Source organism: Penicillium nucicola (genome assembly GCF_028828085.1).
Source record: "Penicillium nucicola strain IBT 29836 chromosome Unknown utg000010l, whole genome shotgun sequence".
In the NCBI taxonomy this organism is placed as follows: domain Eukaryota; kingdom Fungi; phylum Ascomycota; class Eurotiomycetes; order Eurotiales; family Aspergillaceae; genus Penicillium; species Penicillium nucicola.
This window is the reverse complement of record NW_026643134.1, coordinates 2,320,741-2,344,036: the sequence shown is the minus strand read 5'-3', so window position 1 is coordinate 2,344,036 and position 23,296 is coordinate 2,320,741. Positions and strand designations below refer to the sequence as shown.

Here is a 23,296-nt window from a genome sequence, read left to right as displayed (position 1 = left end):
CATTCTCAAAAAAAAAAAAAAAAAAAAACCAAACGAGCAAAGCAAAAAAGTGAGAAAAACAAAAAAAACATACAACAGCAAGTCTAAGGTGGTGGTCACCTAGCGCCCATGGTTCGGGCATGGGCGCCTCGCCGCTTAATTCAGGGCACTCAGGACGGATATTCACCCACCTGAATATTCCGCACCCAAATATTCAGCCCGTACAACAAAATGTACATTTCCCATCATGACCCAAATAGCGTAATTCCGTATGTTATCATTCGGTCGCGTCACAGCCTTATAGCCTTGAAACAAGCTAAGGTCATAAGGCCAGTTATCGTATCAACCTCTGCACGGACTCAATGCCTAGAAAGAGTGGAACGGTAATTTATAAGGTGCGAATAGCTTCATTTACGATTACAATACTCCATACAAACGATATGGTGCAAGGAGCTACTGTAGTCCTAATTAAGTCTTTCATATCTGTTAGAAAATTGATCATGTGACAATCACGTGAATAGCATCATCCTGCTCCAGTTGTTTACCCATGGATTTTTTTTGCCATGCTTGATCAGGCTATATATTCGCCCATCTTCGCCTCTCTATTTCTTCTCTCTCCCCACACCCCCGAATACGTGGTAGCCATGCTCACATTCATTCTCTATCATCGGTATTCATCAGTCCCATCCCACCTCGGGATATTATTACCATGATTAAACATTTGACCGGGCCCCGGGGCGAAGCGGCGTGGCGAAAAGAAAATAGGGTATTGGCGTATTACAGATATCACTCCTAGATGAAGCTAGTCAAGTCCCTAGTCTTAATCCCAGCGTTCGATCTTTTTTCGAGAACTCCTCAGGCACCCTACTCGCTCATCTGCTCTCCAGGATTTCCATCAATTCCACCTGTCCTTCAAGTGTCCTGATTCACTGTCCAAAACAAAACGGCGTGCAACTGACACGTTGACTAGTGAACAAATACATGAGATAAAGTGCCCTCTAGGATCTACACCAAAGCTGTCACTAGCAATGAGACCGGTCTGTAGTCAACGATCGTACCTCCAAGCACATAGCTAATGGAAATAGAAACATCAAACGCCATCCGGCTTGGATAGCTTCCGGCGGAAATATTCCATTTGGTGGTCGAGTTCCTCTCACGTGCTGATTTCCGTGTACTATGTCTTGTGAACAAAAGTATCCGTGCATTCACTGAGCCACTCCTCTACTCGAGGGTTACGTGGATCTAGCGAAAATCCGAATCTCCTCCCCCAATCACTCAATTGTTACGGACACTCCTTTGCAGGCCTCAGCTGTCTGGTTACATCACAAACCTCTACCTCAAAGGCAATGTCTCGTCTCTGGGTGCGAAGCACTGCATTGATTCTAGAGTCCCCGTTTCCAGCGCCGAGATAGACAAAACCATTGCTTTTGTCCGGAAAACCAGAGTGCGCTTTAGTGAGCTTTGGATAGAAGGATTGTCGTAAGGTAAAATAGATGCTTTGGTAGCTCTCCTTTTAGCGTAGCTATCAAATCTAAGATACTTATATCTTGAATCTACTTTTGTTAAACAGAGTGCAATTATTAGGATAGTACTCCGTTCAGCCATTTATGAGCCTGTAGATCATCGGCTCCTAGAATTTCGGCATCTTTAAGACGTTTCTTTTCTTCCCTCTCTTAACCGCTATTACATGCGCGACAAAAGTGTCAAAAATACAGAAGATATCTTACCATTCTTTCATTTACTAAGCGTTCAACGGATGAGAGTCGCGATCCAAACTCCGGTTTCGTTTATGCGAAATATAGCAAACTTACCTATTCTATTCTATCGAGGCTGAAAGCACTTGAATTGACCGTAGTCCGGGAGTCATACCTATACGAAGTGCTTTTAATTACTAAAAGTGTTACAAATATTCGCTAGGAATTCTATTACGATTCTGGTATCGATGATAAGGTTAATACGCCTATCATCGATCTTGATTCTCTTAGTGCTACGATATCTTATATTCGGGATACTTTAGAGGATTTAACCATTTTTGCTATGGTTGACCTCGGAGGTAGCGATCAATTTAATCCTGCCGTTCAGATAAAGGGCTCGCTATATGCTTTGGTTAATTTGGATAAGCTTACGAGACTTCAAACCCCGTTACTGTAGCGTTTCTAGTAGGATTTACACAAGACACAACGAAGCGAGTCCAGGAAATGATCCCAAAGAACGTCGAATTTATCACCCTCACGTACGACTTAAGGAATCAAAATCTGGATGGAATAAGTGCACCCCATTTGCCTAGGTGGAATTGGATGGATTACGCCGTTTTCGGCCTTATTCAATCATGGATGAAAGATTGGAAAGCGTGCACTCCAAATCTTCGTGGCATTTCTCTAGTGCTAAACGAATTAGATATTGGCGAATGGTGTGCTAGTATGAGGGACCAGCTCAGGAATTTATGTGCTCAAGCTGGTGTTGAACTTGGAGATTTATGTGGAAAATGAAATGTAAACAATGCTCGTCTTTCTCTAGAAGACATTCCACCACAGTCAACTTTCCCAACACTTCCACAATATGATATCTACCCAACATTCAATTGCTGCCCGGTGTAGCACTTGGTTGGATCCCAGGCGCATAATAATGGTGTGTGTAGCAAGTCCCTTCAAGATCATCACCCTGAAAAAGTTCAGGGTGCCCACCGTTATCTGTGGTCTGGTCCATTAGGACTTCGACCGCTATGCCTCTTCTTAGGGGTGGCTTTCTAGCAATTGGGGGTGGCTTTTTAGCACTTCACCTTTTATTCAAGGCTACTTGGCATTTGTGTGATTACTGCATTGCTTGAAAAAAGAACCTTTCTTCTTATGACTTTGTTCAAGTTGAAATTGGCTCTTCGTAAAACTAAAGGGATCTTGCGACCGCAAATCTTTTCAAAAGAGGTTCGTTCAGGAGATTGTCCAGCAAAGTAGTATCAACACCGACAAGAACCTCCATACCTCCATCCGGTAACATTGGTAAGATAATCTGTATCCCATCGAGAGGCCCATTACCAGGCATTCGTACAGAAGTCATGTTGTGACCGAGTTTGGAGCCCCAATCAAGAGAGTAAAGAGGATAGGAGGCCCAGGAGCTTTGCGTGCAGTTGACTCCGGCACTGTCAAGACCAGCTGTCAATGCCAGGCATCTAGTATCGTCAAGATTATCTATAAGAGTCATCACATCATCGGTATACTGGTTGTCTGCTTTTGAAACTGCCTTGCGGATGATAGTTGCCAAATCAGCCAAATTAAGCGATTGTAGCATCTTGCGAATCGATACTGAAGGTGCGCTCCACAATAGACAACAACCCAAGGTATCAGGATGTATTTTTGGTTCCATGCGGCTCCTTCCATCCATCGAGATACTCAAAACTGAGATTGGATCTCCTTCGAGGGTATCTAGAGGATTTCGGATGGTTTGTACAGAACGCCAAAGCAAGGCCGACACGGCATCGTTTGTTGATATCCATTTCTGATCTGATAGCTCGGTAGAATTTTTAGGGGACGCTTCCTCCTTCAAAGCCTGAAGAGACTCGGGAGAGAAGTAGAACAACTGTGTTCGTTGGTTGGGATCCGTCGCCTTCGGTGGTGGACCACTAGCAGGTAAAACATCGACTAAAGTATACTCCGGGTGATTTTCGAGTCGGCCCTTGTTGTGACCCGCTGGCTTCATCAAAGCCTCTCTGTCATTCCAAATAGCTTCATCCAGATAAAGAGGTCCCAAGCTCTCGTGCTGCGCTCGTCGGCAACCATCGGCCCAAATCTTTAGCCAAAGGTGGAAGGACGCACCATCTCCAACCAAATGCAAGGCACACCAGTTTAGCACTAGTCCCCCACGGATGAAATTTGCTTGCACAAGAGAGGTTGGAAGACGGTCACCGGGTTTAGGAAAAACGGACTGGCGACATATAAGATTGGCATCAAAGGCAGCCACGGGGAAAGATCTCTCCTTCAGCTCTTTATGGCTCCACGGGAAAGCATCAGATTGCCGAAGGTCCTTCACAACCACGCCTTCAAAGTCGTCGTCTCTCAAAGGTTGAAGCTTAAAGACACCTCTTTGCCTCCAGTCAAGGTCGGGAACAGCCTCACAGTTTGCCAGGCGGACTGTCTGTTGCAATGACGAATATCCCGCGCGAATGATCCTGGATACTTCATCGATGTCATATTCCTCTCCAAGATCAAAGACGAAGAGGTAGCGTACCCAGACTTTGAGACCAATGCGCTCCAAGGAAGTCAATTGAGGAATAGATTGTTCTGGAAGGCGGCTCTTGGTGTTCACTTCATTATCTTTGGACTTGATTTCTGTCTGCCCAGTCGATGCTTCGGCGACTTTCAAAAGGCGCTCCATGAAGGCATCTGCCTCAGCGGCATAATGACATCTTTTTCGAATGCTAGCCCCGTAAACAAAGAGCAGGTACGGTATGGGGACACAGGCCAGTGCCATGAATGCAGGAACGGAAGCTGCCCAATGAATCCCGAGATTTTCGTACATGACTCCCGTGAAGAGAGGAAATGCTGCACCGAAAATTGAACGCAAGGCAGAATTTGCTGCAATCACCGAGGCTGCATAAATCGTATAAGAATCCACTAGATAGTTCAAGCAAGGCAAGAATACCATGATGCACCCAAATCCAAACGGAAGACCAGCCATGATAGGCACAATCCAGTGAATAGTAGGAGAATTAGTCCAGGCAAACCAGAAGAGCCCTATTGGGAGGGCAACACTAGCTATGAAGGAATCGGGAAGACGCGTCTCCGGAGCCATCCGTTTGGGTCCCTTGGATGCCTTCTTTTGGTAACGAGCGTGGCTGATAAACATGCCTGGAATGGAGAGCAGGATCCCGACCATAATCCCTAAAAAGCTCAGTCCACCAAGCCCCTCGCTCCAACCACGTATCTTCTGGAAGATGATCGGGTATGCAGCGAAGAACATATATAAAGTCCCATAGATTATGGACATATATAATGAGATGAGAAGCACAATAGGTTCACGAAATAGAAGCACCCACGGTCGAGACAGGGTCACCATCAAGCTTGAGCCAAAATGATTCATCTCCATGCTCGTGCGATATACATGGCCAGTGTTCTTAGACAGTCGCTGCGCTCGCCGTTTCAAAAGAACAGGCGAGTATGTCTCAGGCAAGAAAAGAAACAAGGTCAGCCATTGAACAAATGCGATAATAGCCAGAAGTCCTTGAACCCAGCGCCATCCTGCTCTTTCCACCATAAAGCCGCCGATGATAGGGCCCAAGGCTGGCCCTAAGAAAGGGGCAACCACAAAAAGCCCGAGGGCCAGACCCCGAGTGGCTGGAGGAAAAAGGTCTGCAATTAATCCCCCAGAGATAGCCATGGGCGCAGAGCCCAAGCTCCCGGAAAGAAATCGCAAAACAAGTAGCGTCTCGATGTTGTGCGCCCCGGCGGTACCAGCCAGAGTCGCGGTCAGCGCGGCACCACTTGCGATATAAGCATAACGACGACCATAGACTTCACTGAGCGGAGCCCACAGAAGAGGACCTACAGCAAAGCCAATGACAAACAGCGAGACCCCCAGCAGCGCGATCTCCTCAGTGACCGCAAAATGTGCGACAATTTTGGCTAGCGCACCTGAATAGGCTGAGGACGCGAGAGCAACTGTAAAGGCAGAAAAAGCACCAAGCAGATTGAGTAGCCATTTCCTAGTTCCACAGAAGTTCATTGGATTGTCTTTGTCGTCAGACAGCCAGCCGACAATGTAGGGATCTTTCTGGCTGCCAGACCCGCTGAATGAGTGGTTGATAACTTCTGGTGGGAGATCAACCTGATCGAAGGCCTTTCCAAGGTCGGTGTTCTTCCAAAATTGGAAAGCTTTAGAACTGTTGGAGGTCATCTCTGGGGCGAGGATACACCCTGGCAAAGCAAGTATGATTTGACGAATAGATTAGGAATAACGCAATGATTCACTCGGAGTATCCTCTGGGGGGCCTGAAGGCTACGATTTAAAGACTAGTATGTTCTTTCGCCAGAGGGGCTTCATGCTGCGAGATGGGGTGTGAAGCGACAGAATCGTCATAATGAACCCTTGCAGCGCATTTTTGGGATTCATAAAGCTCCCGACTATCGATATAGGCGTGCCCACAGTGATGTAACGCTGGAGATGTGTACTGTATGTGAGGTCTCTCATACAAAGACAATATTGCCAACCCCTAGAATTGATCTATATTTACCGGTGAAAGGCCCAAAATTAGGGCCTATAATCAGTGACTTACTCAGATTTATTCAGAGTTGACTTTTTGCACGCTGATCCTATGCAGCCGCTTTCTTGCCCTAAGATCTCAGAAGCTGCATGATCGAAACTTATGATTGGTCCTTCATTAATCGGTCATGCAGTGTAGATCTCTAGTAGCATCTCAAAATTGTATAAACCGTAATTTCATGCAAGCGAAAACAAGGTCTCGAGCTTCACGCTTATCCACTAGGAAGGATTTCAAAAAAAATAATTTGAATATTCGGTCTCCCGATCATATACCATATTTAGTAGCCCCTTCTTCGATGCAGATCCTGGGGTCCCATGACCGCCCGTCGTGAATGTACGTCAAGAGACCCTCTCTATTGACTAGTTCCTGCAACTCGCATTACAGATTACGGCCTTGTGGGTCCACTGAGTGAGACCCAACTTGCTGGGATCCCGATGGCTTGAGAAACCTGCTTGGCATTGATCTTCGTAAAGTCCGTCGATATGGCAGGGCGCCAGCTCATAAGAAAAGCTTCTTTCCACGAAGGCGCAAGTATGGTCATCGCCAAGCTCATAGCATAAAGGAGCTATATGAAGAAGTTAAATCTTTTGTTTGACAGGCCAATCGGTAGAGATGACATGAGCCAAGCTGAGTTGCATCTCGAGGACCTGTATCCACGCAGAATATTTCATTGCCAGAGAAACCTGGCCTAGACTGAGCCTGTGCGAAAGCTTATCGTAATGGCATGTTCGCGGGTGCTTCGCATTCAGCGCCTCAGCCTGATTTATGAGGTGCAAATAAACATTCCCGGACGAGTCTGCATGTGGCGTGGCTGCTGGATGTGTACCAGATTACTGGAATCCGAGAGCGAACACCATGGCTTCCAAGTTCTGTACGAGATGTATGCCCTCCAATGCTGCAGGATAGCACTAATAACTCGTTATGGAATTTCTGACTTCACATTATGTAAGCACGTCAAGATGCATGGATGGATGTGCGTCTGGACCTTTTGTTATGTTCGAAAACAAACCCGATCGACAGCAAATATTTAGGTTCGATTTGAATACTGTATTACTGGTCATTCAATTACATTAACAATTTTTGTTTTGTTTATAGAGCCAAAAAGCAATGAGGGAGACGAGCTTCTGGAGGCTGACAACGACAGCTGGAGCATGGTCGGTACCTTGAATTTGTTGATCACCGTATTCACCGCTAAATGATATCAGATCCACTCTATCGGGTTCTTGGATCGTAGATACTGAGTTTCTATAAACTTTGTATACTACAGTGATGGAGATGGATCTGCAAGGGTGGCTGATTCTCTCAATGTCGAGAGCTGCAGCGCTAGCAAGGGGTCGGCGATCGCGCTATTCATGCTAGATGCTGATTTCATGAAACGCATCAGATGGAAATTGTTCTATAGGAGCATGCAAATCAACTGTCTCTATCGCTTTTCAGGTTTTTGTTTATTGAAAGCTCAATCTTATCCACAAAAAGAGAAAAATAGTTGGATTCTTGCTCCACTTCAGGTGCAGAAAGTTCGCCCAGCCTCATCGGTCGTTCTCCGAATGACCTTCACCGTTTCTGCCAACGCATCCTTGAAAGCATATCCCGGGATTTCATGGCCACCATCATGAACAACTGTTGACAAAATCTCGGGCGGAAATAGTTGTTGCAACTCAATCGCTTTCGCTGCATGTGGATCGACTGAACCCCACACCAAAGCTGTCGGAATACGGATCTTGTCGATTATATCGAGTGGGTTGATCTCCGTAAATTTACCTCTCCCGAGGTCCACATAGTCCAATGGTGCCATGCGAGGCGAGAAGAAAATCGCGCACTTGAACGGTAGCGCCTTTTTCTCCTGCACCTTGCGCATCAGAAGCGTGCACGCCAACATCATTCCCTGACTAAATCCCAGAACCCCATCATAGGGCCCTTCCTCCTCAATGAAACGTTCTAGGTCATTTACTGCTTGAAGGGAAGCAGAGACCGAATGTGGGTCAAAATAGGAAAATCCTTGGTCATCGGCCACAACGAGGTCCCGTATCTCTAAATTACGGTAAGAAAATAAGCCGCAACGAATGGCGAGAAATGGACAAACCAGGTGCCAATTCATATGGAAAAATGCCCTCCACAAAGTCATAGGTATGGCCATCACCAATCTCATAGCGTAAAGGTGCTGACAAGATACAAAAATCAGCATATCTGTGCAAGCAAGTATTTGAGGACGAACCTGTTTGTATTTCGAGAACCTTATAGAAGTAAGTCATTTGGTTTATGTCTCGCCTGATGGGGCATGCCACAGATTCCTTACCTTCGAGTTGGTCCCAACTCCGTGCAAACTGTGAAATTCAGCAGACCGAAAATTACTGCCCTGTATTCAGGCTCACATACCACAGAAAACGCATTTTGGTAGACCGAGATGGCTATGACGTGGATTTTGGTAAGAAAAATTGGATGAGACTCGTGAAAACTGTTCCAATCTCATAGTTAGATTCAGCTGGCTTTTAAGCGCCCCATTGAGCGGTCATATCCATCAGGGCACGATGTACGATGACGAAGACTTCCACGATGAGGGACTACAGATATCGCTTGGAATATCGATAATTATCTTGGTAGATCTGCGCAAACCGCAGCCACTTATCCACTTCTTCATAGCGTGATGCAAGGCGATCAATGTCTCGAAGTCAAAGTGGGGAAAAAAGCATGGTGATTTCCCTATGGCAGTCTCGTATCCATCAGGTTTTCTTTCGTAAATCCCGACTAGACTCATCTCAGGCTTTGGCCAAGAATTCAGTAGCGAAGATCTGAAATGCACGATTTCTGGACTATAAACTTTGATTAAACCAAGTTTCTTCTCATGCGTTACGTGGGGAGAAGATATGATCTCACACAAAGCCTGACCGCTGCTTATTGTCCCCATAGAAAGCCTAGACGATAGATAGTATGGAGGATCATTATTGATCCCGTCTTGGTCGAAATATTGGAGGGGGAAGCTTTATAAAAAGACATTTTGCCCTCATTTCCGCAAAATCATCTTTACTTTATCCTACATTGAATTCAGAACCCTCGACTATCACGTCGGGATGTCTCATACAAATGAACCAAATGTGCAATCAAGCAATCAGCCCTTGGCTATTGTTGGAATGGGCCTGCGATACCCTGGTGATGTGAACTCCTCAGATGATTTTTGGGATTTGATGATGGATCGACGATGTGCCTCTACAAAATTCCCTTCTGATCGCCTGGGTGTTGACAAACATTATCATCCCGATAATACTCGAATGGATAGTCTAGGAGTTGATGGGGGACACTTCATCTCCGGGGATCTGGGAGCCTTTGATGCACCTTTCTTTTCTCTTCCTGCCGCAGAAGCAGAAGGAATGGACCCTCAACAGCGAATTGTCTTAGAGACAGCCTACCAAGCTCTTGAAAATGCCGGACTCACGTTGGAGCAAGTTGCGGGAAGTCAGACATGTGTTTTCACGGGCTGCTCGGCCAACGATTACGCCACATTCTACTCCAAGGACCCCCAGAGAGGGGGGAAGTATGCGGCGTACGGTCAATCAATGAACATGGTCGCAAACCGTATCAGTTGGTTCTATAATCTCAAGGGACCTAGTGTCAATGTCGACACTGCTTGTTCGAGCGGATTGGTGGCATTGGACATGGCTTGCCAGTCAATATGGAGTGGCGTGTCCAAAGCGGTAAGTTGAATATTACACTATGGCCAAAGCTCGGAGGATATCTGACATGTATTGTGCAGGGACTTGTTGTTGGAGCAAACCTGATGTTTGCTCGCGAATTTACAAATGCTTTAGACAACCTCGGGGTACTCTCCCGTGACAACAGATGCTTCACCTTTGACGAGCGAGCAAATGGTTACGGACGCGGAGAAGGCATAGGAGTTCTCATAATCAAGCCGGTGGAGGATGCCATTCGCGATGGCCATACTATCCGTGCGGTCATCCGCGCCACTCGGTCGAACCAGGACGGATGGACGCCGGGTATCACGCATCCAAGCCGTGAGGCCCAACTCGACCTTATGGAGGATTGCTATCGAGAGGCTGGATTGGATACCGCTGCCACCAGATATTTCGAGGCTCATGGAACCGGTACTCCGACTGGAGACCCCATAGAAACTCGAGCAATCGGCGCGTTATTCAGGCCTCATCGGTCATTGGAAGACCCGCTTTACGTGTGAGTATCCTAGCTGGTCATAAAGAAAGTGCTGCATAACTAGTATCTGACCATTTGATTCTAGGGGGTCGGTAAAGACCAACATCGGTCATCTTGAAGGTGGTAGTGGCATCGCTGGAATTATCAAGGTCGCTCTATCTCTAGAGAAAGGGATCATTCCACCTGTCAGCGAAAACTTCAACTCTCCAAATCCGGCTATTGACCTCGACTATTTGAACCTCAAGGTATGCTGTAAAATTTGAATAAATTATTCCGTATTTATAGCTGACTTAATCCCCTCGATATCCAGGTTGTCACGGAACCAATTACTTGGGCGCCTGGGCCCCGACGAGCATCTGTCAACTCATTTGGATTCGGTGGTACAAATTCCCATGCCATTTTGGACGATTCTTATCACTTTGTTAAGCAGACTGGACTTGACTCAAATTCTAGCGTCGCCTTTTCAAGCAATAATTTATCTAATGGAGACTATAACACCAACGGGGCTCACACCAATGGGACTCACAATACTGGAGCCCGTATTCACACCTTGGCAGATTTGAGTTCGCTTCCGACCAATCTTCGCATCTTGACCTGGTCTTCCGCAGATGAGGGTGGTATCACTCGCTTTACAGAGCCGTGGGAACGTTATTTCAGCAAGGAACGCTTAAATGCAGGCTCGGATACATATTTGGATGATTTGGCTTACACGCTCAACCAACGACGTAGTCGTCTGGCATGGATGACATACGCCCTCGTGGACGACAAAACTAAATTGGCTGGCATCCCGAATGACTGGGCTCCGTCAATCCGACGTGAAGAAGCCCATACCATGGCCTTCGTCTTTTCAGGGGTAAGTGAATCACAAACTCATAGAAGCAAGAGTCTAACTTGGGAACCTCGAATAGCAAGGTGCGCAGTGGCCGGCAATGGGACGGGAACTTCTGACTCGGTACCCCATGTACCGCCACAGCCTGATTGAGGCAGGCATCTATCTAAAAAGTCTCGGTTGTGAATGGGATCTACTCAGTGAGTAATTTTGTTATGAGCAGTTGACCAGAGGCCTAACTTTTCCATTTCAGGTGAGCTGCAGAAAGAGACAGCCAAGTCATCGATTAACGATCCGATGCTCGCGCAGCCACTCTGTACGGCGGTACAAATTGCACTTTTAGACCTCGTTTCTGCATTTGGAGTAAGACCTGCTGTAGTAGTTGGTCATTCTTCCGGTGAGATAGCTGCCGCGTAAGTTATTTCATTCCTCTTGAGTCCCTTATTTGTCCTCTTTCATAACATCTATCATCAGATATTGTGTCGGCGCCATTTCTCGTGAATTTGCATGGCGCCTGGCCTATTTCCGTGGTTTATGGGCAGCGAAGCTAGCCACTGCATCCTCCACGAATGGGACGATGATGGCTGTCGCTCTATCACCCGAGCAATTTAAACCCTATTTGAACAAATTCGAGTCTATGGAACAGCCACTGCGAGTCTCCGTGGCCTGTATCAATGGACCCAAAGGAATCACTCTTTCTGGAGACCGCAGCCAGATCAACGAGCTTCACGCATGGCTGAAGGAAGACGGTGTCTTCGTGCGCATTTTACCAATTCCAGTAGCCTATCACTCATATCAGATGGAGGAGATTGCAATCGCCTACAAGGAAAGTGTGGGAGATGACCATAAGTTTTTGCCCCGCTGTCGGGATGAAGGCTCACCGCGTATGGTCTCTTCTGTCACTGGCGAATGGGTGAGCCCCGAGCAATTAAGAAAGGCAGATTATTGGGTTACCAACTTGCTATCAACTGTACAGTTCCTCGATGCATTCCAAAAGCTTTGCACCAATTCCGCGGTGTCTTCAACGAAAAAACTGGATGGATCTCATCGAAAGCATCTGGTAGTTGATACCTTTGTTGAGATCGGACCTCATGCTGTGATGCGAGGCCCGTGTCGCGATATGCTACGAGATGCTGGCCGGAAGAGTGACGTCCGATATTTATCATTATTGACGCGAAATGCATGTGGAGTACAAACCACTTTGGAAACCATGGCGTATTTGCACTGTTTGGGATATCCTGTCGATCTCAGTGCAGTCAATTATATACCTTCAAAGGCTCCCAAGTATCGACCAAAGGTGCTTACCGATCTTCCACCATACTGTTTCAATCACAGCAAATCTTATTGGAGCGAAGGGCCCATCAGCAAAGGATTCAGGTTCCGTCGGTTTGGAAGGCACGAGATGCTAGGATGGCCTGACGATGACTGGAATCCATTGCTTCCCAACTGGAGCAATATCCTTCAGCCTTCAGATCCGATTTGGGTAAAGGATCACCAAGTATGTGTCGTAACTACCTTTGATGATTTTATCACTTCTGATTTATGCATATTGACGTGATTCAGATAAGCAACACAGTTATCTTACCTGGGGCCAGCATGCTCAGCATGGCCATTGAGGCTGTCAAACAGCTGACGGATCCTAGTCTTACCCTCACTGGGTTCAATTTCAAGAATGTGCAGTTCATGTCGGCCCTAGTTATACCTACAGGCATTCCTAGTGTGGACACCCGGTTCTCCATGCGGCCACAGCGCGACGATGAACCAGAAAGCGGTGGGTGGTATGAGTTCGGTCTGTTTTCTAACAAAGGGTCTTGGACTAAACACAGCATGGGACTCATTCAAGCGGTGATCGACAAAACTGGAAAGAGTGATGGTGATGTCCCAGTGGGGCATGATGATATCCTAGCCCAGTTTCACCAAATGAGCAAGCGATCAACCACTCTTCTCGATCGCGAGATATTCTATGGAAGTCTCCAATCAGCCAACTTCCAATTTGGATCTTCATTCAAATGTATTTTGACCATGGCGACTGATCAAGATAACAGTCTGGTGACTGAGATTCAAACTTACACGCCACCAAGCCCAGCAAATTGGAGTGAGGAATACACTATCCATCCAACGACACTAGATGGGCTTATGCAAAGCACCCAAGTGTTGCTCTCCCAGGGTGGACAGAAGAGAACTGCACCTGCAGTCCCCACTCGTATTGACCGTGCGTGGGTATCGAATACCGGCCTGTGCAGCCCTACAACCTTATCTTTCAAAACTTCAACTCAGCTCCAGCATGCAGGCCGACAAGAATCTAAATTTGGTCTGGCAGCAGTCAGCACAAATGCTGAAAACGTTCTCATTGCAATGGAAGGTGTCACTTTTACCGTGATCGATTCACAACAGAATGCTGGCAATCCCAGCCGCGCCTCTGAAGAGTCAAAATGTCATCAAATTGAGTGGAGGCCTGACTTGGCCCTTTTGAAAGAGGATGAAATCGTCGAATTCTTCAAAAAGAGTATCCCTGGTACAACGGGGCTGACCTTTGATCGCATGAATTTGGACTTGATGATTGGAGGTTTCATCTCACGTGCTATCAACGCCATGGAAAAGACAGGCAAAACTACCTTTGCCCAAGCAGAGGTTCAGTCATACGTGGAATGGCTGAAGCAACAAATTCAGATAAACATGGCGGGAGATTCACCATTTAGTTCCTCCTACTGGCAATCACAGATTCAGGATGATACTGAATTTCAAAGAATTTGCGACTCTGTCGAAAATGTCAGTGAGCAGGGACGGCTATTTGTGGATGTTGGAAAGGCTCTCCTAAACCACATACGAAGCGGTTCAAACAAGCCCTGGTCTGACATCGTGGACCAGGATCTCCTCCGAGTATCGTATGAAGAAGTGGTAAGTCTATAGCATCATCTTTGCTTTCCCAGGGTCAAACACTTACATAGGAGCAGTTTGAGAATTCCCCGGGAATTTCCCGCTGGAAATCCTATCTCGGAGCCTTGGGGCACAAGCACCCCGCTATGAAGATACTCGAGATTGACGGCGGCATAGTATCTATCTCTAATCATGTTCTGGAAAGTCTATCCGTTGATAGTAGCAATGCCCGTGTGATCCCACGTTTTGCTCAATTTGATATCAGCGACAGTGATGGTGATCGATTGGCTGCTCTTGAAGCACGAATGGGCAATTGCGGACCACGAGTTTCCTTCAGCAAATTGAACATTGAGACTGATTCAGCCTTATACGACGCTGAAAATGCCGGCTACGATCTGGTTGTTGTGTGTTTGGTATGGTCTTAACCCTTCTCCCTCTCCGCCGCATAATCTGCCATGCTAACGGTTCAGGCATTCCATGGCTTTACTTCTATCGAGAAGTCCTTAAACAAAATCCGAAGCATGCTCAAGCCGTAAGTTGGATGCTCTATAAAGATGGATTTCTTTTGATGTTTCAGTGGCTAATACATCATATTCACAGAGAAGGAAAGCTTGCCATCATCGATATGGTCAACCCGGGGTCAGTCCGCAGTGGATTTGTTCATGGCCTGAACGAGAGATGGTGGATACGTAAGTCTTGTCCCCTTTTCGGCGCAGGCGTTTTTCTAAAAATTTACCTTCAGACACCGAATCGTACCGACAGTACGGCAATCTCATCGATGAGAGCCATTGGGATGAGGTTCTTCGGCAATATGGATTCTCTGGCTCAGAGCTCGTCTTTTGCGACCACGACGATACCTCTTCTCATGAAATTAGTGTCATCATATCCAGCGCTGTTCAGGAACCTAAAAATCCTGAGGATCCTTGTCCCTGTCCCATCTCACTGCTTCTGGATCCAGCAGGAGCTTCCCAAAAAGCCCTTGCCGAGAATCTACACCACCAATTGGGAAATATAGCCAGCAGTGTGGATGATTGGCAGATAAACAAACAGCTCCCGGAATCCCCTCCCAAAGACCTGGTGTGCATTGTTCTTCTGGAATTGGATGGCTCAATACTGGCTGATATGGACCCTACAATCTTTCAACGGCTTCAAAAGCTGGCTCTTGTCTGTCACAAGATAATTTGGGTCACATCTGATGCAGGTAGCGACTCTTCACCTTTCCTTCGAGTTGTGGATGGACTCTTCCGGGTCCTCAACTCGGAAGATAGTCGAGGGGTTTTCACCACATTATCCCTTGCTGGTCCAGAACTCCAAGCAAATCTGGTTGCCAAAGTGGTCTGGGCCATCTCATCCTCTACAACACCTGAAACAGAATACATTGAGCGAGCCGGTGTTTTGCACATCCCACGTTTCGTTGAAGCTCCCCATATCACTGCACCTGTCGCACAACTTCAAGCTTCCCACTGCCAAGAGCGCCAGCAATGGAATTCAGGACCACCTTTGAAGCTTGCTCTGAGTGAATCTGGTATGCTCGACAGTCTTCACTTTGTTGAAGATACTGCTCGAAATTCACCATTGCCCTCAGATAAGATTGAAATCAAGGTGAAGGCAGTTGGCGCCAACTTCCGCGATATTTTAGTCCTCCTTAAGCGGATGGATCAGACAAATATAGGCTTCGAATGCGCCGGCGTGGTGACAAGAGTTGGCAAAGAATGTGTCAATTTCCAAGTCGGGGACCACGTTGCTGGCTGCGACTTTGATACATACAGTAGTTATGCACGATTACATTGCGATGCCGCTATTAAATTACCCAAGGGTATGTCCTTTGCTGAAGCTGCGGCTATTCCAACCAATTTCGTGACCGCCTGGCATGCATTTGCGTCGGTCGCTAATGTGCAACATGGTGAGACCGTACTTGTTCACTCCGCTGCGGGTGGAACAGGCCAGGCAGCCGTCCAAGTCGCCCAATACCTTGGGGCCAATGTCATTGCTACTGTCGGAAACTCGGAGAAGAAAGCCTTCCTGGTGGAACGTTACGGGATACCTGAGTCCCATATATTTTCCAGCCGAGATACAAAATTTGTCGTTGGAGTCAAGAAAATAACTAACGGCCGTGGTGTTGATGTTGTTCTCAACTCGCTGTCTGGAGAAGGCCTCGTTGGTTCATGGGAGTGTATTGCCCCTTATGGTCGATTTGTTGAAATGGGGAAGAGAGACATTTTGGGCCACAGTTCCCTTGATATGTATCACTTTGCGCGAAATGTGACTTTCAGTGCGATTGATTTGGCAATGATAACGCACGAAAGGCCTCATATGATTGGCAATGCGCTGCGAGCCCTGATGCCACTCTTTTCTTCCGGTATCCTTCGGGTCTCGACGCCTCATCGAGTATATGGTATTGGTGAATTGGAGACGGGACTCAGAACTCTGCAAGGAGGACAGAATTCTGGCAAAGTTGTGTTTGAGATGCGCGATCATGATTTCGTCGATGTACCTTTCCCTCACTCTCGTTTACCAGCCTTATATTGACTTGTGACATAGGCCCTCGTTTCCCCGAAACAAAATCACAGTTTTAATCCTAACGTAACATACATCGTTGCTGGCGGGCTTGGTGGCTTGGGTCGAAATGTTACCAGATGGATGGTATCGTGTGGAGCCAGGTATTTGCTTTTGTTGTCTCGATCTGGGGCACACAGTCAGGGTGCATTGTCCTTCATCCGGGAGCTGTCCGCTCGTCAGGTCAAAGTACTAGCACCCGCATGCGATATTACGAACCGTTCAATGCTTGAAGCCGTCCTTGGGGACGCCTCTTCTGTCCTGCCTCCGATCAAGGGCTGCATACAGGCAACAATGGTTCTTCAGGTATTTCAATAATTCCCTACAGCAGTGGAGCTTAGATCACTTACCATGACTAGGATGCTATGTTTGAATCAATGACACACTCTCAATGGGTGCAGGCTACCGCTCCTAAGATTTCCGGTACCTGGAATCTACACCAACTCCTCCCTTCTAGTCTTGATTTCTTTATCATGATTTCCTCCATCTCAAGTGTTATGGGCAATCGAGGCCAGGCAAATTACGCTGCTGCAAACAGCTTCATGGATTCACTAGCTCATTACCGAACGGCCCGAGGAGAGCGTGCCACATCTCTCAACATGGGCTTTTTCCTCTCCGCTGGTGCTGTTGCCGAATCATCCTCTCTGAGAGAGCACTTTGCATCAAAGCTCCCCTTTGTTCCCGTTACTGAACCGGAGCTTCATGCTCTGCTGTCAATATACTGTGATACATCAGCTTCTAGGCCAACCCAGGGGGATTGTCAAGTCATACTTGGCTTAACGACCTCTCAAGAAATGTACAAGCGCAACCCCGAGGGAGCATACTGGCTTCAGAAGCCTGCCTTTAGGCAGATTCTGGCGACCGACCATACGAGCCAGACAGGAGGAGACTCATCTCAGCAAGGCTCTAGTGGAGCGGGAAGTAGTCTCTCTTCTGCCAATTCATTGCAAGCAATAGCTGTGGTGGTCATGGATCTGCTATCGACTAAACTTTCAAGCTCTTTGGGAATCAACAAAGATGAGCTTTCAAGCAAGCAACCAATGCATAGTTATGGGATTGATTCTTTGGTTGCAGTGGAGCTTCGAAACTGGTTTTCAAAGGAACTCAATGTGGACATCGCAGTCTTTGACATGCTGGGAGGAGCTACGGTTGCTGCCGTTGTTGACCAGGCATCTGGGCAGATCTTTGCCAAGCGGACAGCTTAGAATTTCTACCGCGCTGCTCAGTGGAAGGGCTGGAAGCTGGAATATTTATGGCCATGGGTCGATTATGTTCTTGAGACTCGCTGTCTAGTCATCGTCACACTGGTAAAGGGGAAGGTTATAGGCAAATTCCTAGTATAAATAATAACATCCAGCTTTCTCCAGTTGAATATTGCGGCAATTTGATATTCGTCAATAGAATAGTGGATATAACTGCATTGGCGCACTTGGTCAGTGATTCCAATCTGACCTCCAGATGTAATAAAAGCTAGTAAAGAAATCCCAGAACACTCAATCAATTCGATCTTGGGTCTGTTTACAGGAATCTTTGAGGCCCAGATGACATGATAAACTTAAAAAATACCTGTGCCGCGGGGTCTCAGCGAATAGTTGTTCTCCAGGCAAGCCATGCCCTGCATATACAATCACGCACCAAACGTAGAGCACAGGGAGCACTTCATCCACACTGAAAACGGTGGCTCTGGGTCTTCCTCCAAAAATTCTTCCAGTCTTCCTGGCAAGTCCCTAGCAGTGCGGCAAGGTCTGGTCGTTGTAAAGCTAGCGAATTGATATTATACCAACTTTCACTATGTCCCCCTGTATGTAAAGTCCCCTATGGGCCTTGAATAAATTAAATGTTAGGAACATAAATTACGGTGAAATCCTTGGCGTTGTGCCCCTATGATCTTGGTTGTCCTTGGAACTGTGGATAATGAACTCGCAAGAGCTACTGATCCTGGTATAGCGGATTCTAAAAATTAGCTTAATACCTAACTAGCATCCACACTGGCCGACTTCAAACAAACAAAGCAAAAAAGTGAGGAAAAAAAACATACAACAGTAAGGATTCGCTAGTGGTCACCCACCTAACTACTAACTTACCGGCGTGTGGCTTAAGTACGGCTGAGCGGACGGGAAGCCCTGTTCTCCACACCCTGTGGTCGTATGTGCTGATTATCTTAGTTAGGAGAAATAAGTAGAGTAGGTTATAATAATTCTAAGAGTGATAGATACTATGGGTGAGAAGGGTGAGTGCGCTATAAACAAGGTGATAAGCAGGGTGAGAATCACCCGAGTCGTGACCACTGCACTGCCCAGGTGACCCCCTCAGCTTACCAACAAAAGAATTTTTTTTGATAATTGTATATATATGCCAAAGTGCCGAGCGTTTCAGGTAGGGGGGTACACAATCCAATAAGACGTCAATGACGATGAGCACTGCTCTTTGCTTCTTAGGTCAAGCGGTGGCCACGCACAATATTGTAGTATAATTGAATAGTTCGTCCCTACTATATTAGTTACTATATTCGAATAATTTCAATATTATGGGTCATTTAGGTACTTTGGATGGTTTGCCCTGTTTGCATAATTGCCCCTTCCCTTCATTATATCGGGACACAAACACTTCTTCATATCTCCTCTCCACAACGTGTCATCTATCATATGTATTCTTTGTTCCCGGGCTTTCCACCTATTCTAAGTAATGTGGTACCCCTTAGACATCGTATCTAGGTCAATCTTCAAGGCCCTACGAGGTCGGACAAAACATACCAGTGATTTGGATACGAATGATACGTCTTCTCCACGTATTTCAGCAATTGTAAGTAACAAGGGGTAAGTTAATTGTTGACTTTGTTGATTACTTATGGTTATAGAATGGCTCGACTGAACATATAAATCCTGATTCTAATGTCGAATTTATCGAGGTGCCCCGATATTACCTCCCCGGGGTTATAGAGATTATCGGTCGCGGTGGCGAGTGTTTCGTCGGTGCTATTGATGAGTTCATAGTCTTGAAATATCCATGTATCCCGGGCGATTATCAGAGCATCCGAATAGAGGCCCAGCTTCTTGATGCTATTGGAAGCCATCCTCGGGTTATCGCCTCCAAAGGCCTCACGGAAAATGATCTTGTTCTCTAGCGCGCATCCAACGGTTCCCTGAACGATTATATCACATCACAGTCATTTATGCCTCTCGATACGAGGCTTCTCTGGTGTAAGCAGGCTGCCGAAGCAATCACTTATATCCATGGAAAACATGTCATTCACTGTGACATAAAACCTTCGGAATCTCCTGCTTGATGGAAATCTCAATATACTACTTGCAGACTTTCAGGGGATGCTTAAGTCCGCTGATGGCGATACAATACTAGATGGACTCTCTCGGGAGTGCTCAAAGTCATATCAGCCTCGAATCCATGGGGATTATGCCTGTATGGCAACCGATCTTTTTGCGCTTGGTTCCGTCATTTACTTTATTATGACCGGGAATGAGGTTTTTCCTGAACTTGACAGCTTACAGGATGATGAAGAGATCTTGTCACGCTTCCAAAATGGGCTCTTTCCGAATGACAATCATCCTTGCTCTCAAACCACAGAAAAATGTTGGAAGCAGCAATACCGGCAGGCTGCTGAGGTTGTTTCAGATTTTTCTTTCATTCGAGTTACCTAGGCGCTAAATTAGATTCGGGAAATAATGTACATCTCCTAGTCGTGTTGCATCGCATTGTTCCTCTCTTACTACTCAAGAATCTATCATGTTCTCGGCCTATAAGGACGACTTGAGCAGCAATATAAGGCATACGGTTGATATCTTCTAACGAAGCATATGAGATATATAAGGCAAAGGTTGACCAAGAAAACAAATACGAAAATGAAGCGTGCAGGACCAGCTCTTTTTCTATATTTACATCATCGGGCGTACGGGCAACTTCTTACTTCAACTGGATGAAGCGCCTGAATAGCCATTACGATACTATTTAGGCTGCAACAGATTAATTAAACTTTGATGGATTAAATAATCGGTCCGTCCACGGGTACACTCGCTATGATTCTTCCCATCCAAACCTCATCTCCGAAGCCTCTCACTGCCTTGGTCTCCCTCAGGCATTGGAAGATGTAGTCAGCCCCACCATTATCGCACGATAGTTTCAAAAATATAGAGATCAGCAGGGTTTCCTCCATCCATAGGTGGTCAATGAGTTGCTCGTGATTTGCGCTTTACAAAACGGCTACTTTGTGATAGGAGTCAGTAAATTGTGAATATATTAATAAAAAAACTTTGCGCATCCGATCGCTCATTAATGCTTTCTATTTTGCATGTACAAGACTCTCCATGCTGCTAGTATCCCGATCGTCACGATTAGACTGTCCCCATGTAACCTCCATCTGCGTGGTCATGGTGATCATGTTCTTGGAATTCATTTTCCTGGGCCCATGGTCCAATTCATGGTCACCACACTCGACAGTGGTGATAGTTTGATCATTCCCGCGACGACTGAAGTTTGTCCCATTCTCGAGATTGTAGCCCCGACCGCTGCGGTTGGTGGAGCCGTTGTACGGGCCGGTTCGGGTCGAGCCGAAGAGCTTGGGGACGAGTCGAGTGATAAGAGGCTTAAAAGAGGGGGCACAGGCAGCGACAAACGATAGACCGACTTCGATAGTGGACACGCAAAAGAGAACCGAGTGTGTGTAGTTTTCGGGTAAATGGCGGTCGAAATTGTCGAGGAGAATCACGCGAATAATGCCTGCCACCACGGTTCTTGGTTTGTTAGTCACGAATCCAGATCGTTCGGTGGATTACTCACAGAAGTCCAAACGACAAAATACCAATCAGCATCAACTTTTGATTCCATTGCATTTGTAGTCGATATACGATCCAGGTAGGCAAAATTAACGCCAGGACATCGGTAAGAATGGAGACCGAGGCCGTGCCGGTGACGAAATCTGCGAAATTGAGACAGACCGCATCAGGGTATGAGGCTGCATCCCAGTTGGCCGCGATAGGCAAGCAATGGAAAACAGTGATCAAGAATGTGACCACAGCGGTGAGGCCGTTGAAGATCAAAAGTCCCCAGATGGCTTGGCGCACCGACTTCTTTTGGCCGGTCAAACGCAAAAGGAAGAGCAGGATAGAGGTTTTGACGAGAGCCAAAATGGGATTGTAAATGAGCTCGGTCTGGCTCCGTTAGCGACAAAGCACCACTGGATGGAATAGAAAGAAAATGCATCGACCTACCGCGTAGCCATATTTGTTGCCAAGAGTAGCGGAATAGTCAAGAGGTATGTCCGAAACATTGTATCCGATATACGTGTAGATAATCACTATGAGATAGTTAGCTTCATGACCCTCATCCACTACAGCGATCTCAGTATGCTGATCTTGCCTTTATAAGATGTACACGTCTCCGCCCAATACATGATCTGCCGATCTGTCAATCCTCTAAACTCCTGGTCTGAGCGGTCAAAATACTCACAATTGCGACGCAAATAACCCAGTCATCTGCACTATGTTAGATTTGTAGTTCCGATAAGCGACACAAAAAGTTAGAAAGAGGATGTCAAACTGACCTGCGGCAAACGACTGCGTCAGTGTACGGCTATAAAGGCGAAGAGCCACAGCCACGGTCGCGACAGAAGGAAAGGCGAAGATCAGGCCAATAGCCTGAGGCTGCAGATTGTCGCTGGATACCATATTGCGTGCGTGGGCTCGTTCTATGCAATTGCACCCCGACTGTCACTTGCAGTGTTGAGTGGAAAAAATTCCACTCCAAGGGCCAGGTCTGCATACCTATGTATCAAACAAGCCATTTCTCGGAACAATGAGCTCGCATTATGCATGAATTAAATCAAGTTATTTTCCTCCTATGAAGTGGCTTTCCATCGTCGGTTTCATTCCGTGGAGCTAGTGAGACAAAGTAGGGCTTCGATTGATTTTGTTCCGAGGTGGCTGTCTTCTCTATGCCGAGATGCGGCTAACGTACCTCCTTTCGGACTAGTCTGCAGCTTCCGATGCATGGAAGTTGTCCATCGAGTCTAGTCTAGTTTCAGGAATATGCTAAATTGGGGGCCAATATCGGAATTCACCTCAAAGTGGACCCGGAAACCGACGATGTCAAAAGCGGATGTGGCGACGGACCGCACAATGCCAATTCTTACTTAAAAATTGAGGATAAAATAGAAATCGGAGCCGTGGACCTCGGGAGGAGACCTTCTAATAAACTGTCCGATTTAATATATGCATTCTGTGGGGAGGTTGGTGGCGATGAGTGTTCCCAATGAAATAGATGAATAACGCCTCGTTCCCAATAGTAAGCTGCTAGATATGTACCTAGTTGCTTAGTGCGCAAGGGTTTGTTACTCCTTCGGCAACTGCACCAGACAATTCAAAAGATTGCAAGGAAATTAAATTGCAACATCACACAATGGGCCCGGCACACGATAAACCTCTAAACGAGTGCGGTTCTTCGGCCGGTTCTACCGGCAAACCTTTTTAGGGCTATGTAGTTGGCCCAGTATTGCCGATGTACTATTTAAGTAGCTCTCCTTGCCACGATTCTGACAGGGGGTAGATCAAATCTCCGTCTTTTTCTCTTCTTCACGCCTGAAGCTTCAATTTGTTTGGAGTTTATTGTTGCGTAGCTCAATATCGTCCAGG

General features: G+C 46.6%; 5 protein-coding genes across 5 annotated transcripts; 2 read left to right on the top strand and 3 right to left on the bottom strand.

Annotated features, from left to right (window-relative positions):
* Positions 1 to 1,007: 1,007 nt before the first annotated feature.
* N7511_009434 (uncharacterized protein) lies at positions 1,008 to 2,468 on the top strand (the record flags this gene model as incomplete). Its single annotated transcript, XM_057131811.1, is given in 6 exon segments — positions 1,008 to 1,016; positions 1,094 to 1,210; positions 1,226 to 1,458; positions 1,695 to 1,857; positions 1,897 to 2,085; positions 2,109 to 2,468. The coding sequence occupies 6 exon segments, from the start codon at positions 1,008 to 1,010 to the stop codon at positions 2,466 to 2,468; spliced, it is 1,071 nt and encodes a 356-aa protein (XP_056979799.1).
* Positions 2,469 to 2,862: 394 nt separating this feature from the next.
* N7511_009433 (uncharacterized protein) lies at positions 2,863 to 5,865 on the bottom strand (the record flags this gene model as incomplete). Its single annotated transcript, XM_057131810.1, has 1 exon — positions 2,863 to 5,865. The coding sequence occupies one exon, from the start codon at positions 5,863 to 5,865 to the stop codon at positions 2,863 to 2,865; it is 3,003 nt and encodes a 1,000-aa protein (XP_056979798.1).
* A 1,871-nt stretch (positions 5,866 to 7,736) lies between these two features.
* On the bottom strand, positions 7,737 to 8,622 carry N7511_009432 (uncharacterized protein; the record flags this gene model as incomplete). The annotated part of the gene is made up of 5 exons (XM_057131809.1): positions 7,737 to 8,263; positions 8,316 to 8,393; positions 8,448 to 8,466; positions 8,529 to 8,556; positions 8,609 to 8,622. The coding sequence occupies 5 exons, from the start codon at positions 8,620 to 8,622 to the stop codon at positions 7,737 to 7,739; spliced, it is 666 nt and encodes a 221-aa protein (XP_056979797.1).
* A 678-nt stretch (positions 8,623 to 9,300) lies between these two features.
* On the top strand, positions 9,301 to 17,860 carry N7511_009431 (type I polyketide synthase; the record flags this gene model as incomplete). The annotated part of the gene is made up of 16 exons (XM_057131808.1): positions 9,301 to 9,921; positions 9,981 to 10,414; positions 10,479 to 10,638; positions 10,704 to 11,246; positions 11,302 to 11,422; positions 11,476 to 11,538; positions 11,605 to 11,635; positions 11,697 to 12,135; positions 12,199 to 12,720; positions 12,786 to 14,120; positions 14,171 to 14,512; positions 14,570 to 14,631; positions 14,700 to 14,788; positions 14,842 to 16,589; positions 16,641 to 16,961; positions 17,015 to 17,860. 16 exons carry the CDS (start codon positions 9,301 to 9,303, stop codon positions 17,858 to 17,860), a joined length of 7,677 nt encoding a protein of 2,558 aa, XP_056979796.1.
* A 3,089-nt stretch (positions 17,861 to 20,949) lies between these two features.
* On the bottom strand, positions 20,950 to 22,333 carry N7511_009430 (uncharacterized protein; the record flags this gene model as incomplete). Its single annotated transcript, XM_057131807.1, has 6 exons — positions 20,950 to 21,400; positions 21,447 to 21,817; positions 21,878 to 21,963; positions 22,041 to 22,062; positions 22,116 to 22,141; positions 22,210 to 22,333. 6 exons carry the CDS (start codon positions 22,331 to 22,333, stop codon positions 20,950 to 20,952), a joined length of 1,080 nt encoding a protein of 359 aa, XP_056979795.1.
* Positions 22,334 to 23,296: the final 963 nt, after the last annotated feature.